General features: G+C 39.5%; 1 protein-coding gene across 1 annotated transcript; it reads left to right on the top strand.

Annotated features, from left to right (window-relative positions):
• The first annotated feature begins 281 nt into the window (after positions 1–281).
• LOC124154962 (LYR motif-containing protein 2) lies at positions 282–1,311 on the top strand. Its single transcript, XM_046528718.1, has 3 exons — positions 282–557; positions 641–781; positions 937–1,311. Exons 1-3 carry the CDS (start codon positions 519–521, stop codon positions 1,012–1,014), a joined length of 258 nt encoding a protein of 85 aa, XP_046384674.1. The 5' UTR covers positions 282–518; the 3' UTR covers positions 1,015–1,311.
• The last annotated feature ends 14,862 nt before the right edge of the window (positions 1,312–16,173 follow it).

The following is a 16,173-nucleotide window of genomic DNA, read 5'->3' as shown; positions in this document are numbered from 1 at the left end:
TTTATTTGATCCCTCTAATTTGTTGGTGATATATTACTAATTCAGTTTTTAAAATCAATTCCAGAACGCTGTGAAAGCCTTGTTACAACACGAATGATTTTTTCTCTGTGGATTTTTCGCACAATATATACCTTCTGTTAAGCTATTAGGCAGGATAAAATAATTACCTTGTTTGGCCGAGGCCACCGAAAATAATAGATTTAGATTGTTCTTGAAATTTTGAAGCAAATTATCCTGTAGATTATACCACACCTTTATCGATCTTAGATTGCGGGCGTTCTTCATAGCCATGATTGTAAACATTGCACAGGTCGCACAGCGGAGTGCATGGGACTTCCGTTGAGTTTATAAATTAATCGGGAGACTTCATATTGAAATATTCGTGAATTATTGCATAAATTAAGAGGTACGAAGGTGTGCTGAGTTGCTTCGATGTATATGTGTACAAAGGGTATAAATCTGCAAGGAAGAGTACTACTGAAAACGACGTCTAGTTGGTTATAATTTCACCGTCTGAGATGGCCGGGAAAGTTACTGCTAATATGTCCCTGAAGCAGGTATATTTTTAAGGAAGTCAAAATATTTTCCTCACCTTAACGTTTTATGATGGAATTTTTTTCTCTTCTTGACCCAACTTTAGTTTATGATGCGTAAGCAGGTCCTTGACCTTTACCGAAATATTTTACGCACAATTCGTGAAGTACCAGGAGATTCAAACAAAAAGGAGCTTAAAGATTGGGTTCGAGCTGATTTTAGAAGCAATATACACGTGAATGATGAAGTGAGTGCGAGTTCAAAACTCAATGCGTTACTTGCAATGCTGGAGGACCTTCGTTGAAAGTTCCTACCCTTGGGCGTCAACTTTCCTGCATTTTATTTGATCCCTCTAATTTGTTGGTGATATATTACTAATTCAGTTTTTAAAATCAATTCCAGAACGCTGTGAAAGCCTTGTTACAACACGGCAACTCGTTCCTTGAAGAACTAAGGCGAAGCTTATCTATGACTCGGTAACCCATAGTTTTCGCATCTCTTCACAGTATCTTTAAGAATATGAAATCTTGAATTGTGACATTTCTCAACCTTGTGAAATGATTGAAAGTTAAGTGGGGATATGGGGACTTATCACTGTTTGGGTGATGCTAGCATTGTAGATCCAATTTTAACATCCCCGCTTAGTTAAACAGTTTGATCATTTGATGTACATATTTTGTAAATGTTTAAGAGTGTGGTAATAATTTATTACGAATTGTAAATACTGAAGTATCGGCCCGACTTGGTATAAATACTATTCGAATATAATAATTTCTAGGCAAGGATATTCATTGAATTCTTCTCTACCTTAATGTCGTCTTTCATCCTCATGAGCAATATTGCGTTCTCCAGCGTCACACGTCCATTTAGGATTTTTGACAGATTTTTTACATGCATGTTTTACCCAGACCCATGTTTAATCTAGCGTTTTAATTAGTTTTTATTTAATTAAAAATGTGGTATAATTTACATCAGAAGGCTGTTTATGAATTAAAGAACCATCCTAGTTTTGTTTACTGTGAGATTGTTTGATTTTCTCTTGCTTGGGTTTTAATTATTCTGTTTTGAAATATCTCTGCATTGCCCTAATTATGTAAATAAGTATTATTAAGATCCTTGAGATTCAAAGGTCACAGATAAGGAAATCATCATCATCACTGGTCAACAATCCTAGGATTGGTTTGACGCAGCTCTCCACTCAGTTCTCCTATCAGCTAATCTTTTCACCCCTACGTATTTCTTCTCTTTCACATCTCTCTTTACTTGTTCCATATATTTTGTTCGAGGTCTTCCTTTTCCATTCTTGCCTTCCACTTGTCCTTCGACGATTGTCTTCATCAGGCCATCATGTCTCAAGATGTGGCCTATAAGGTTGTTCCGTCTTCTTATTAAGGTTTTCATGAGGCTTCTCTTCTCTCCTACTCTTCTTAGGACTTCCTCGTTACTAACTCGGTCGATCCATTTGATTTTCATCATTCTTCTGTAGCACCGCATTTCAAAGGCCTCTATCCTTGCTTTCTCCGCTGTTGTCATTGTCCATGCCTCACTTCCGTATAGGAGCATACTCCAGATGTAGGTTCTTATAAATTGTTTCTTTACTTCCATATTTAAGTTTCCCGCTGTAAGCAGGTCTCTCTTTTGGTGGAATGCTCTCTTCGCCTGGACTATTCTGCTGATAATTTCTTTCTTACTTCTCCCGTCACTAGTCATTTTGCTTCCCAAATAACCGAATTCATCAACCTCTATCAGTTTTTGCTTCCCTATTTTAATGTTAGTCTTGACTTCTTCTCTTCTGCTGCATACTAAGATCTTGGTTTTCTTCGTGCTTATTTTCAGTTGATATCTACCCATTACCCTACCCATATTAACCAGAATATTTTTCAAATCCGTCTCTGTTTCTGCTATAACGGCTATGTCATCGGCAAATCTTAGCATGCTAATTTTTTCTCCATGGATATTCACTCCCAATGCCTTTTCTTTGATTTCATTAATGGCTTTCTCAATGTAAACGTTGAAAATTACGGGTGACAATGTACAGCCTTGTCGCACTCCTTTCCTAATTCTTGCTTCTTCACAGCTGGGCCCTGATTTTATCACCGCTACTTAGTTTTTGTATAAACTGTGGATGATTCTTCTGTCATTATAAAGAACCCCAATTTCCTTTAGGATTCCAAGCATTGTGCTCCAATCCACATTGTCAAATGCTTTCTCTAAGTCCACAAACGTAAGGAACGTTGTCTTGTTCTTTTCCATTCTCTTCTCTATGAGCAGTCTTAGGGCCAATATTGCTTCCCTTGTGCCTTTGTTTTTTCTGAATCCAAATTGGTCCTTATCCAAGTACTCTTCTGCTTTTCGTTCTATTCTTTTATAGATGATCCTTGTCAGTATCTTCGACGCATGTGTAGTAAGGCTTATGGTCCTAAAGTCATCGCAGTTCTCCGCTCTTTTCTTCTTAGGAATAGGGATTATAATGTTCCTCTCGAAGTCCTTTGGTATCTCACCTGTCGAATACATTTCACTAATGATTTTGTATAGCTGGTTCAACGTCTTCTCTCCTGAATTTTTAATTAGTTCTGCAGGAATGTCATCAATGCCAGACGCTTTATTTATCCTGAGGTCTCTTACAGCCACATCAAATTCCGATCTTAAAATTGGGGCTCCCATGTCATCGGCATCCACTTCCCTCTGGTTTTCGATAGCATTCGTTCTGAGGCTGCTTCCTTTGTACAAATCTTCAAGATATTCCTTCCATCTCTTCCCTTTTTCTTCGTTTTCAATTATTAGTTCTCCGTTTTTGTCCGTAAGGGTATTACATCTTACGTGGTAAGTGGCTCCTCAATATCCTATAGGCGGCCTCTACTTTTCCATGTTTAAGATTGTTTTGCACATCTTCATAAATACATCCACGTTTCTCTAGCCTTCCGTGCTTTACGACATATTTCATTCCTTATTCTCTTGTAACGATTCTGTCCTTCCTCTGTTCTCGCAACCTTGTATTTTCTTCTTTCTTCAATGAGATCTAATACTTCCTGCGTGATCCATGGTTTTTTCATAACGACTCTTCTTTTACCAAGAACTTCCTCAGCTGCTGCCTGCAGACCACTTCTAATGGTTTTCCAACTCTCTTCCATTGGTTTGTTGGTCGTATCCTCCCCTATTTTATTTTCTACAGCCTCTTTAAAAGCCAGTTGATGCTGAACCTCCCTCAATTTTTCAACCTCCATATGTTTTTCACGGCTTTCTTTAACTTTTTAAATTTAAGGTGGCATTTCATCATAACTAAGTTATGGTCACTATCGATATCTGCCCCTGGATAACTTTTGCAGTCCTTCACCTGGTTCCTGAATCTTTGTTTCACTAGAATGTAGTCGATTTGGAATCTTCTAAGGTCTCCTGCCATCTTCCACGTGTATCTTCTTCGCTGGGGATTTTTGAATAAAGTGTTGGCAACCACTAGCCTGTGCTCCGTGGAGAATTCAAGTAGCCTTTCTCCTCTTTCATTTCAGTTACCTAACCCATATTTCCCAGTTATTATTCCGTCTTTACCTTCGCCAATGACGGCGTTCCAGTCACCTAAAATAATAAGATTTTCTTCCCCTCTTATCTGCTTGATAACTTCCGCTATATCTTGGTAGACATCTTCTACTTGTTTATCTTAATAATTTGACGTAGGCATGTAAACCTGTACCACTACAGTAGCTACGGGTTTAGTATCTATCTTCACCATTACTATCCTTTCATTAAACTGCAGGTATCTTTTAACACGCATCCCGGCGCTCTTTCTAAGCATTATGCCAACTCCAGCATTACCATTTAGCGATCCCGTGTGTATCATTCTGTAGCTTCCACTCCAAAAGTCTCCTTCCTGGGGCCACTTCATTTCGCTGATGCCTAATACGTCGAGGTTCATTCTTCGCATCTCCACCTTCAAGTTCTCTAGCTTACCGCAGGTACGAAGTGATCTGACGTTCCATGTTCCTATCCGTAACATTCTATCTCGTTTGACCGATGTACCCTCTCAAGTAGTCCCCGCCCGGAGATCCGAATGGGGGACTAGTTTACCTCCAGAATATTTTACCCTAGAGAATTCCATCATGTCCTTATATAAATTGAGTGGAGTAGCTGCGACTCCTCGGGATGATAATGTGGTGGTTTCCCCTTGCCTTCCACATCCCAGTACTACAGCCGTTAAAGTAAATGTTACCATGCCCGTAGTGGAATGTGTGTCGCTGTACCGACCAGTATGGTCTCCACCTACGCACATGTGAAGAAGAGCTGCTGCCCTCTCCCCCGGGTGATGAGAGGCATAATTGTTGGCGGCCCCCAGTCGCCAAGTTGCGGTATCTTAACAGGTTTTGGTATCTTTTAAATGGTCTACCTTACCCAAAGGTAGCCCAATACCCCCTCAGAATACTGCCGCTTTATGTCCACGACTGCTTATTCGACGAGAGAACTCGCTTATCTCGCAGCTAACCTCTATATCTAAAGGTCGACCCACCATCCGCAACCCAGAGGACGCACTCGGTGGCTTTAAGCTCAGCCGCGAGACATAAGGAAATATGACTACAATATTGACACCAGATGGTATTGAATACTTGCCAGGAATAAAACTCAAGAGAGGGAATTAGTGCGACATGGTTTATAAAATGGGTAGGTAAAACAGACAAAACAAACATTATGTGACATCTTGCACCTATGAGTACCATAGTATTCTAAATCAAATACATTCTCAGCAGATGAATGCTGTACCTTATTGTTGTCCGTCACGTTTTTTGAACCATACGAAAAGTTGAATGATGCTTTGGAAGAAAATTCATTCTAAGAATTGGCACCTTTTGTTCTTATTTCTGCTGAATCACATGTATGCTATATCAGGAAGCATATATGCATGGCTCTGGCCCTGGAGTGAGAGTAGGGAACAAGCAACCCCAATAAAAAGATTTACAATTCCCAATGTATAGGTGGAATAGGGCCAGACAATGACTACGGGTGTCTTGGTATCACTAGGAAGGCCCCTCTGTAAATCCTCACCCAAAGAGAGGGGATAGAACCTGCATAGCTGGATGGAATACATCCACTTTTGGAAATCTATAGTGCATGTAGACCAAGTCCAGCTTTAACTCTTCAGTTTGTGTTGCCGGAAAAGTCTTTTTTGTGCAGAGGAAATATTCCAGAGAATCTTGAAGGACAGTGAAGGTATAGGATATACCCTTTGAATTCCCTTTGGCCAAGGATCTGCAGGGAGATTGCTAAGAATAAGGTGACTTATTTGTGGAACTTAAAAATTACTGGATCTTTTTTTCAACAGATATGGATCAATACAGAAGTTTTGAAGTTTATGTTTTCTTTCATTATTTTCTGTGTTATTCAGTACTAAACACTGGTGTCAATAAAGTCGATCAACACTTGCATACCTACTTTAAGTGAGACTGCTTGAGCACATGGAAATAACAGGAAGAAAGGTTTCTAGCTCATAGTGATGGAATGCAAAACCTATTGAGCAAAGGAGGGTTTGAGAGTTCAGGCTAGAAGAGAGGGTTGCCATTTGTTCATCTGAATAAGGAGAGGACCATAAAGATAAAAAGATGTGACTGACAGAACAGATGTGCAGAGAGAGTCAAAGGTAAGTTCATTTTTCCCGCATGGCAGCCATGCAGTACACGTATGTTCCCCACAGCTGGGAGATTAAAACATTCCTGTCAGACATCAGCTTCAAACGGCAGACTAGATTCCAGTCTAACTCCCAGCTGTGCAAGTCAGAATGTGTGAACAACTTAATGTCAATAATTGCCTATATTCAAGCCTAGTACTGGAGCTAAAGTGTTGGAGGAATGAAGCTTCCTTAACCAGCATGATGAATGCTTTTATGATCCAGGCTAGAAGCCAGATTGCATAGGTGCTACTTGTGTAGGTAATGGTTGTGTGGAATTAGTTAATGTTAATCATCAAATATTCATTTGATAGATATGCAAATTTCAATGCATTAATGAGGGACAATTGGCTAGAGGTGGTTTATATAACTCTTATGATCAGTCAGAAATGGATTTGATGGATCATCATATATCTTAGCTGCATCATTATATAACTTAGTATTTTTAATTATTATTATAGTATTCTACTGATTAAGGTAGGTTTTCATGGAGTACTTAAGAAGCATTCTGGGAGCTTCCCACTCCTCTTCAATCCACAATAAGGCCTACACCTAAATATCCTATTCTTTTCCTTCATCTCCCTCGTTTACCCTAAATTTACCCTTATAATACTGTTTTCAACATCCCCTCCCCGCTAAGTACTCCTCCCATCCATACCTTCTGTCTCCTCCGTATCTCATCTAAATGCTGCCTCTCCTCACCCATAATGTCCAGCACTTCGTCATTTCTCCTCCTCTCTGTCCATTTCACCCTCTCCATTCTTCACCACACCCACTCCTCTAATGCCTCCAGTCATCTCTCGTCACCCTTTCAAAGTGTCCATGTTTCCACACCGTAAAGAGCTACACTCGAGATTAAACTAACCTTTTCATTAAACTCTTACATAACTCTAACTTCTATAACTCTCATAAACTCCTTCCGTTCATGAATGCCTCCTCTGCTAATGCAATAGGGTAGTTTCCTTCATCAAAGAAAACGAAGGGCATTGTATGCGATTCATTTTCCTACATTAGTGTATTCAAATTATTTGGATTTAGAAATCCCCGTTTAGACGAATTTTAATGGTCAATCTTAACCTCATTTGAAAAAGGCCAGATTGGTGCCGATGTGATGCCACTCCACGTGACGTCACAGAGACTTAGATTCTATATGAGTAGTCAGGAGTTTTACAACATTTGAGATTATCAATGCATGCATGTGGCACAGAGCTCAGGAAAGCATTTCTTAATAGTCACCTATTAAAATTGCCTGTGGTCAGAAAGTTCCCTTCATTTGATAGTGTATTCATAAATCTTATTTAAGCCAATCACTACCTGCAAGCAGCCTGCATCGTATCGGCACTCATATTTTCACACCAAGGTGGCCTTGTGTGGTGGCAAGCGGAACCAGAATGACATCACACGGGCTTTTTCCTGCATTCATACTTAGCCGTCGCATGTTTGAGCACTTGAAAATTGAAAATTTTCAATTTTCGTTTGATTGCAAAAATAGATATCGTCATTTAAAAATCTAAAAGCATGAAATATGTACTCCAGGAGTAATAATCTTTCTATTTAAGAAATTAAAAAAAAATTGGAAACCACCATATTCTCTCTCTAATGCCCTTACTACTGTATCCATTTTCCTCTAATGTGCTGCCTAAGTAGTTGAATTGATCTACCTGCTCAAGTTTTTCCCATCCTACTTTTACCTTGAGTCTCACATTCCTTGCTTGCGATGCCTTACAAAATTGCATGTTCTTGGTCTTGTGATTAATCCTCATCCCATACTCCTCGCACCGCTTGTCTAACACATCCACTTGAGCCTGCAGCCCTCTCGCTGACTGGCTAATCAATGCCTAATCATCTGCAAACTTCACTGATTTGAACAGTATTCCTAACAGTTTAACTCCAGCTTCCAATTCATCCCATGCTTCTCTTACCATCTCCTCAGCGCATATAATGAAAAGCAGCGGCGATAGAGAACAGCCTTGCCTCACTCCTTGTTTGCCTAACAGCCAATGTTTACCAAGCCAGATTCCTCTAACCTCACTTGCACCGTCTCGGCTTTATACAGATTATTAATCAGTCGCCAATCCCTCCAATCTACACCTATTTTCTTGAGAATATCCATTAACTTTACCCAGTTCACTCTATTTTTTTGTCAATACACAGGATTTTTAATACAACATCAAATTTAAATTATAGGTCCTCAAGTCTACTGCTCAGTTCTTTTCTATACCTAAACTTTGCCTTGCACGCATAACAATTTATTACATGAAATATGAGAAGCTACTCAATGGGAAGCAAGTGGGAATATAAACAATTAAAATGGATAAATTCAAATTCACCAGGCATGTTAGTATCCTCATCATCTCATTCATAATTATGTATTACTCACTGTTTCATGATCATGCATCTACTCATCATGAGCACTTCTTTGGTACATTATTTTTTCTCTTTGTAAAAGTAACATATAGTGATAGCAATTGTTTCAGTACTAAATTTCATAAGCTGGTGTTAGAAAAATTGCATTTACTTTGTGTATTCTAGGTACTATGTAACCAAATCAGCATTGTACTTAAAAGAACTATGGGTATTTAAAATTTAATTAATTAATGAATTAAATTTATCACAGCCTCTCTCTTCGATTCCCATGCATCAATCCCAGCCACTTGCCCAGCCACACCTTGAATATACAATTAGCATTTGGGATTTGGTGCAGAAGTACTTAATCGGTTAACTAAATGAAATACATAGAGATGGTGTGAATTGCCAAAAACTGCTTCAGGCCTACAGAAAGTGTTTCACGGATGTTAAATAAATTAGGGCGGGAGCCACTAGAAACTCGAAGGCTACATGCTAGGCTTGAGCAATTTAGAATAGATATCTCTCAGAACAACATGGAGAAAGTCATATTAGTATAAGACACAGTCTCAGGCGTTACTTGGTGGAATTGCTTCATGTTAAATGAAATAAAATAACTATGTTTTATTCCACACTTTATTTTAAATCGTATGATCGGTTTCAACACTTAGTGTTATCATCAGGTACAATTACCGTATAAGCGCGTGTAAGAGGCGCACTTTTTTTCCCAAACATTGCAGCCGAAAATTGGGGTGCGCCTCTTACACAAACTTTTTATCTTCCCCCCTCCCCTTCACGGGTCGCAAGTCCAAGGGGAACTGAGGGGCCTTGGTTTACAGCGTGAGTCAGTCATCTGAAACCCTGGGTCAAAATCAAGCGGCAGGTAGGGGAGTTTCTCCCTTAGTGACGTATTTTTAAAATGCTCCTGTTTGAATTTCTTGTAAGCATCGCGCCGTCACGTCGGTACCCCAGAGGTGAACATTGAAAAGATCGCGCGGGGTGATTCGCTCCGGAGCGCGCGCTAAATTTACTGCCACGAGTGGGCATCCCGCGGCATTTATACTGCATATAGTAATCGCTTATCAAACGTATAGAAACGCGTAGATTTGAAGGACATACCGGATTCGTCAACATCTGTCTTGCCGAGCAATTTCCATTACGCTGAGCACCTGATTTAAAAAAATTATCTTCAGACGCTAATATGAGGATTTTTGCAACTGAAATTTATATTGGTGTCAAAACCTGCGGTTTAAAAAATTCGAACGAGTATGTTCATTGTTGGACTAGCGCTGAAGGAGAGGTCGAGGGGAAGGAGCGCGCTCCATATTTCAAGCTACGAGGCTATGAGCGAAGGAGCAAGGGAAGAATACGTCCGATCTTGCATGTGACGTTGTTGCCTTTAAAGTGAAGAGGCGAAGGCACAGCAATGTGATATACGCAGTTTGCGTTGCCCGAAGTTTCCAGTCCGTCTCGTCTCGTTTGAATGCGCTTATGCTACGCTTGTTTCTTCCGAAATTGTGCTGTTAGGACTAAGTTGAATATTAGTAGCCTTTTTTTTGCTTTAAATCTTTGTGCCAATCAATTAGAGCTCAAAAAACTTAAATGCTGTCAGATATACGTCGCGTTAGGTCTAATTCTTTTTATAACCTCGTGCGTGTCATACAATTGCTGAAAGATATCGAGATATATTTTCGAGCTCATAAGGTAACTCACCTAGCATTTGACCTCCAGAAACTCGGAGAATTGAACCTGGTAGACCGAAAAAGGTCAGTTGGTGAGATGGGGTAGGGATGAAACGCGTTTCCATTGATCCCCTGTAACTTGATAATTTCCTATTTTCCTATGGAGTCCCGGAAAGGAAAAAAACGGCCCCTTGCACACACACCGATATTGGACGGCCGGTAAAATATCGGCCGATATTTTACCGGCGAAGCGATGCTTGCACACACGCCGGATTTTTACCGGTCAAACGATAAGTTGCTATGTTTTTGAGCCGGCGACGGCGATCCACAGTGACAATGGCCGGCAGCTAACCGGCATTTAGCCGGTGCCGGCGCGTGTTCGGTACGTGTGCAAGCTCCAATGCTCTCCCAATGTTCACTATTAGAATGTGGACGGCCGATATTTTACCGGCCGTCCAAAATCGGTGTGTGTGCAAGGGGCCTTAAATCTACGACGTGGTTATTATCCTATGGCGCTGAAATTGCCCCGATTGTTGTCCAATCTCTTGGGAAGGTTCATGCTATGTGCCTGTCGTGTTTTGCCTTAAAATTTTCCACGGCTGCAATTCTATTGCAATACTCCTGCGAGAGCTTTTAAACAAAATTGTTAGTGAGTAGGACAAGCAACGTAGAGCGATGACGTATGCGAAGAGAGGATCGGAACTCTTTTTACTCCCTCTTATGCCGCTATTACCGCCGCAGTTATCAAAATTTCCTCTTTCAAATAGTACTGAAAGAGGAAATTTCGATAACTGTCGAAATTCCAGGCATAAGTCTGCAACACCGCGCGATAGGATAAAAAAATACCGTAAAATATTTTTTTCTTTATAGCTTCCTTCCTCAAAATAGGGGTGCGCCTCTTACACGTGTGCGCCTCTTACACAAGCTTATACGGTAGATGGGTGGCACGCTCTTAAATAGGTAAACGTGGGTGGAAGGGGGGGGAAGGAACATTGATGGCGGGTAAAGCTGATTTTTGAAGAAAGGAGTGGGGGAGGCCTTGGGCTGGCTTGCATGGGATAAACGACAAGGAACAAAAGGGGGGGGGACAAAGGGGAGAGGGGTTCTCAAAAGGTTTAAAAGACATGAGGGAATCAAGGTTGAGGGTCGTAGGGGGGTGGTAGTGTGACGTTAAGTAAAGGTGACTGGGAGGGGAACATATGGTCATTACAAAGTTTAGTGGGGCAATTCACAATTTCAAACTGTTCCAAAAAGTCCATTTTTCTCCCCTTGTCAATACAATGTAAAATCCTGGGTTCAAAATTACACCAATGGTACTCGTCACACAAATGTCTCGCTATTCCAGAGGATTCGTCATTATTTAAAAAACATTGTCGATGTTCTTTCATTCTCACGTTAAAGTTTCTCCCAGTTTGTCCAATATATTTAATCTCACTGGTATCACACATACAATACACATACAATCATACCCTGGGTAGGGGTAACTTAACCAGGCGGGACTCGAACCCGCAAGGACTGTACCCCACCGCCACCGAGGCAGAAAAAAATAGGTTAAGTTATCAAGGATGTAAAGGAGAAAGCATATGTGTGGAAATGAAAAGGTTGATATAGTAGTGAGTAATCCATCTGTCATTGGCCCAAGAACTTTATTTTCATATTTTTCATTATTAAAGCCACAATTTTCAAAAACACGATATCAGGCCCACGCTGCATAATTTTGTATCACTGTTGGATACTATTTGGGTTTCCCTTGATCCTCCCCTATTGGAAATTTCTTATAAGAAAATTTCTTATCAGAAATTGGACATATTTCTTATAAGAAAATTTCTTATAAGAAAATTTCTTATAAGAATTTTTCTATAAGAAAATTTCTTATCAGAAATTGGGCATATTTCTTATAAGAATTTTTCTATAAGAAGATTTCTTATCAGAAATTGGGCATATTTCTTATAAGAAAATTTCTTATAAGAATTTTTCTTATAAGAAAATTTCTTCTAACTATCAGTTACAAAATGTTATTTATAACAAATTTTCTGATGGAAATATTTATTATAAATATCATATCAACATGCTTAAAACACTCGCGCAAACTTCTATAAAAAGCTACATAAGATTTACATCCCTACTGAGAGTACAAAGTTAGCATTATACCTAATTCAATCCAAATGTAGACGCCTATATCTTATACAGCAAACCTAATGATTTCCCATGAACCAAATGTAGATGTCTATCATCAGTGTACATCAAAAAGGACATTGAAGCTCTGTAAAGTTCACCTGGCTGGCCAGACAAGGCGAAATACCATAGAGGTCTTTCAGGGCATGGGTTCTGTATAGGGTTAATGTCCCCACATGCTAAAAGAAACTAAAATCAATTAAACCAGCGATACCCTAGAATGATGGACTGATAATTGAATACAACTTTGGCAATCATTACGCAATGAAAGATACAGGAATTGCATTATGGAATATGATTTAACCTGGAAAATTGAAGAAGCAAATGAAATAAAATTCAAGTTCCACTGGAGATAGGTACTTCAAGAAATTATATGGGAAGGAAGAGTAAAATTTGATAAATAAAATGCATATGAGCAATGTTTATTTAAGATACCAGAGAGAATGAGACCTCTACATACAGATTTGGATAGATAATGAAAGAAATAAGCAAAGCAAAATGGAATTTGATGCCATTTTGGAGAAAAGGATACGTAGAATATGGCTAACAATAAGTGCAAGATTTAGGGAAATTAATAGGAATCACAGAAACACTGATTGAGAATAATAGTTGATGTATTTTCCATAAAATAATAACTGTGCAGATGTTGGCATACTCATACAAATTCATTCTCATTCTCTTCAGAGACGACTAAATCATTTACTTTGTCCATTAAAACACTGTTTTCATTCAAACTTCCCCTTATGTTAGATATGCCACAATCTGAAAAATATACATGTCTATCGAAATTAATGATGAAAAGTTTAAAATTCAACGAAACTATCTGTTTAACACGTTCGCTGCCGGGCCCGAATTCTACAGTCATTCCGCGTGTGCCAGGCGAATATTTTCGAACCTATTACCAAACGGCAATAATGATATTGAGCCTATCTCCGGGTTTTACTAATATTTCTCGGTATATTTACACTCATTATGTGATGCGCTATCGATTGTAACTTTAGTCACGTGCGACGCCATAGGGCGTCTCCCCACTTTTGACAATGCCTAAAATTTGATGAGACGCCATTTGGCGGCTCAGGCAATTGGATCTGCGTTCCAACTTTTTAGTGTGCACACAAAAGCTATGGTTGAAAATAGTGTTAAAATAAATTTTAATTGTTCATTTTGCTTTTAATAATATTTGCTACCGTATACGGAGATGATTAGTGCAATGATTTAAATTTGGGAGACTTAGGTACGGCTGATCCGGACAGATCATAAATTTTGTAGAAACACTTTTGGCTTTACTGAGGGCAACTTTGCGACTCATCGTCTGCAAGAATTCTTTGTAACATCCACGACAGCCAACACGGGCTTTTCTAAAATGAAGAAACAGCGCTAAAAATAGTGCAAAAAATACTAATTTTCGATTTTATGTAATGATAATTTTATCCTCTAAATTACCAGACTTCGAAGACTTCCTTCAGTGTTATTTGTATTTACCAGGTAGTGCGTCAATTTTTTTAGACCCTATCAACGGAATCCCGAAGAATATGTAGCCATTCTTCTATAATTTATCGCCTTAACTGCTGGAGAGAGATCATGTGGGCACCTGGATTCCGTGTTTCATTCCACAGTATAAATGCATTAACAATGCAAGTCCCAAAAAGAGCATCATCGGCCACCTTGTGGTACCACCTTACTATTTTTCGATGGGTGCAGTGATACAACGAAAGGGTGTCAGCAATGTCAATTCCTCCCTTTATTTTATTGTACTCAATCACCATCTTTGGCTTAGTAACCACTTCCCCTCTTCGATTTCTTTCCCCGTTGGGATTATCTCCTGTCTGATGGTGGTGGAGATCATGAATACGTCGCGCTGATCTTTCCATTTCTTTACCGTTGCTACACAAGTTTTTCATAGCACTGAAATGCCTTTCTTTTATTTAGCAGTCGTTATTTCTCTTAACAGCCCTTTCCTATTTTTCCTAATGGTACCCACAAAATGAGACTTATCTCCCAACATTTCTTTCCATAAGCGTGGGATGAATCAAATCACTAGAAGTATCTAAACATTACAGCAGGAGTAGGGGTGCCAACTTACAAAAAATAATGGGGGGGCCCAAACCGGGGACCCTGTCTCAGTAAATTTAATAAGTAGTTAATTTTATGTCTTTTAAGCATTTTAGAAGAGTCATATGATCGACATTAGAACCCTGATCACTCGAATCTCGATATCTGGACACTCCGGGGAAAATTGACAAGCATGATACATTTTCTCCTCACATCTGTAACGAATTCTTGGGGGGGCTCGGGCCCCCTCAGGCCCCATGGAGTCGGCGCCACTGAGCAGGAGTTATTAGAATGTGAATAAAAAAATGGAATAAGGAATCATACCTGTATTAGAAGAAGAAAGATTACCTGACTCTGAGGATTCATACGACTCCTTAGACACCCTGAATTAGCGGTGTCTCCTTCAGAAAATCCTTCAAGGTCGGTGGTCGTTTCTTTCCCCCAATAATGCGTGACGGAGTACACATGATATATTCACTAGACTGGTTATCACTTCCGTATCGAAGGCACAGACACAGAGAATAAATTCAACAGATTCAGGCTTGGGTGCAAAGCAAAATTCCAACGTGCGTTCTCCACATCCCGTAGTTGTATCTTTCCCCATTGTCTATACTCTGTACACCCGTTCCCACCCACCCCCATCCTCAAAGATGTCAAATCCTCTCCTTCTCCAATACTCTCCTCTCTCAAGGGTATAAAAGGGATCTTCACATGTGTTCAAGCGTCTTGTACCTGATGATGGCTCAGTGAGCCGAAACGCGTTGTACGCATTAAAAATTCTTGTGGAAAAGTGCTACGACCTTTCATTTACTTAAACAGAGAATAAATTTGGTATAATGATACGCTCCTCACTCGGTTAGGTATAAGCGACAACTGAGAGAAGGAAAAGAAAGAAAAAAACTCTGCAAATGTAATTTGAAACATTGTGTGGAGATATATTACCTCAAGCTTCCACTTGAAACATAGAATGATATAGCCATTGAAAAATGGCACTCTCGAAAAAAACATGAGAAACCGAAGACGAAAAAAAAATGAAATTCAAGCTAAAATGTGTTACCAATACTCTCCCTTCACAGAAGATAACATTGTCTCGTCAGTGCATAAGGAAATTTAGCTTAAATTTCAAGTTCTATACATCGCTTGATGATTCAACGAAAACGCTACTTTGACGCCCATTGGCGTCTCACTAGTTGCGTCCAGCAGCAATGCGAGACGCCATATGGCGTCTCACTAACTCGAATTTGAAGTTATGTGAGACGCCCTATGGCGGCGCGTGGCAGGGAACGTGTTAAGGTAACATAATTTTAGGAATGCCAGTTTTTTTAATACTTACCAAATTAGGTCAATGCCTTATTTTGGTTAGAAGCACACGACTTATTTTATTAAACTGCTATCACAAAGACATTGTGAATGATTAACATATAAAAGCAATCCCTAGCAACCTAACAACCAAACAAGTTTTGGTTGTTACTAGGTTGCTAGGGAACCATGTGAACAGTATCCTGCAACGTATGCAATCGTAGTATACATCGTGGTCATTCATGGCCCATATCGAACTTCCATCGGTCAAGTAATCTGTAGACTCGAAACAGAGAGATCTTATAAGTCTACAATTTTTCATGTGCCCTCAGCTATATATACTAGCAAGTCGCATTAAAGAAGCCTCCGCTTCTTGGAACCATTTATGTCAAATACCATGCTGAAAAAAACCAGGAAATTAGCAGAACATTACTT

Source organism: Ischnura elegans, chromosome 3 (genome assembly GCF_921293095.1).
Source record: "Ischnura elegans chromosome 3, ioIscEleg1.1, whole genome shotgun sequence".
In the NCBI taxonomy this organism is placed as follows: domain Eukaryota; kingdom Metazoa; phylum Arthropoda; class Insecta; order Odonata; family Coenagrionidae; genus Ischnura; species Ischnura elegans.
The sequence above is the reverse complement of the archived record's forward strand: the minus strand, read 5'-3'. Positions and strand labels throughout refer to the sequence as shown.

Excerpts from the sequence above, each read along its gene's own strand:
- LOC124154962 (XM_046528718.1), top strand. The coding sequence starts at position 519 with ATGGCCGGGAAAGTTACTGCTAATATGTCCCTGAAGCAG. Across the intron at positions 558-640 it reads CTAATATGTCCCTGAAGCAG|TTTATGATGCGTAAGCAGGT; the intron begins GTATATTTTTAA and ends ACCCAACTTTAG. Across the intron at positions 782-936 it reads ATATACACGTGAATGATGAA|AACGCTGTGAAAGCCTTGTT; the intron begins GTGAGTGCGAGT and ends AATCAATTCCAG.